The 1800-nt window shown below is 45.1% G+C and overlaps 1 protein-coding gene across 1 annotated transcript; it reads left to right on the forward strand.

Annotated features, from left to right (window-relative positions):
- PEX12 (ubiquitin-protein ligase peroxin 12) lies at nt 1-1223 on the forward strand (the record flags this gene model as incomplete). The annotated part of the gene is made up of 1 exon (XM_020216087.1): nt 1-1223. A coding segment is annotated over one exon (1144 nt), but the record flags the coding sequence as incomplete, so codon positions are not given.
- Between the last annotated feature and the right edge of the window lie 577 nt (nt 1224-1800).

Below are 1800 nucleotides of genomic sequence, written 5' to 3' on the forward strand. Positions count from 1 at the left end.
AATGGACTATTACTCATCTTTAGACCCGCGATCATTGAATTCAACGCCGACTCTGTTTGAGATTGTCTCCTCTGATGAGCTGTCCGGGTTGTTATCGCCTTCTCTGAGGTACATCATTGTCCACTATGCACAGAAGTACCCACGCCAGTTGTTGCCATTAGCATTGAGATTCGACGAGATCAATCTGACCCTGAGAGGGCTATTGGAGTGGTATTTTCTGCGGAAGTGGAACGCTACGTTCACAGATAAGTTTTATGGGCTGAAGAGGGCAAGCAAGGTCAATGTTGAGGTTGTGAACCAGGATCAAATATTCAACTTGATTGAGACTCAAAGGAGATTGAGTTCGGTTCAAATCGCTGGAACTTTGGTCAACACGGTGGGGGTTTCCTATGTGAGAGAGAAGTTGGATGTTCTCTATGAACGGCTCATGGTGAAGGTTACACTGAGACAACTGAAAATCACAGATTGGAGGAGTTGGCTAAAAGTTTGGTTCGTCAAACTGTACCCAAAGTTGAAGAAGCTGCTGAGACTTTTGAACCTTTTATGTCAAATCGTATATCTTTCTGGAGGCTCGAAGAGTCCAAGCATCATTGACTGGCTGTTGAGCATTGAATACTCAAGAATAACCCAGTTTGATCATGAATTGCACGAGAGGAAGAAAGTTGCATCACCAGAAATCGGAATTGACCGGAGTAGTGCAACGAGACCACCAAGCTTTGGACAGGAGTTTCTGTCAGTTGCAACCAGGTACTACGAACCTATGCAGGCATTTGCAGGACAAATCTCTACAACAGCATTCCCATTGGCAATCTTCGTTCTGAAATTCCTCGAGTGGTGGAACTCAAGCGAATTTGCTTCAAAATTGAGTAACCAGAGGTTTGACAAAGACATTCCGCCACCACCAGGCCAGTACCCTCTACAAAACTCACCAAAGTGCCCACTCTGTGCCGAGGATATCACCAACCATGCGATCATTGAGACAGGCTACGTGTTTTGCTATCCCTGTATAACTCGCCATCTCACAGAGGGAGATGCCAAACACGGTGGTAGATGTCCTATCACAGGCCAAAAACTACTAGGATGCCGTTATGACTACGCTTCAAAGGAGTGGAAAGTTGACGGCATAAGAAGGCTGATCATTTGACACGCCAACACATCGTAAATACATAACCACAGTATAACAGACATATCAATCATCCCACCAAAGGGTAGTACACCATCTCGGTGTGGCTTTAACCTTTACCCGTTGCCCTGAGAACAGCATTGTTTATCTTTCGGCGATAGTCGGGTGCGCCACAAATACAGGCTATCTGGATGTCTGTCCTTAAAAACCGCGCGCTTACCCTTTTCAACTGTTCCGGGGGTGGAAGGCGCCAAAACTAAAATCTTACACAAACAACCCACACACCAACACAAGACGCTGAAAAACACCGGCGGACACATACTTTTTTTTTCGTATTGGAAGGAGGGGCCTTGTTTGTTTCCAGCTCTTTTTCCCTAGTTACGAGTGTTTTGTTGATAGTTGTTGATAATTGTTGGTTTGCTCCTGGTAACTGGTCTATTCATTCATTCTCACTTAACCATCTGGCCAATATACAGCACTAGAGAGGTGCAATCAAACAAGACACGTGGAATATATCATAGTGCTACCCCATAGTTATGAACTTTGCAAATGTTGTTCACGTGAAGAAGAAGAAAGGGAGTGTACTACGCGACAGTATGGATGACGATGAGAGCACAAAGAAGACACCTTACCAGCGTTTGAATAACGCGTCGTCGTTTGACTCTGGAGACGTGGTT

This window comes from Cyberlindnera jadinii (assembly GCF_001661405.1).
Source record: "Cyberlindnera jadinii NRRL Y-1542 unplaced genomic scaffold CYBJAscaffold_57, whole genome shotgun sequence".
NCBI lineage: Eukaryota > Fungi > Ascomycota > Saccharomycetes > Phaffomycetales > Wickerhamomycetaceae > Williopsis > Williopsis jadinii.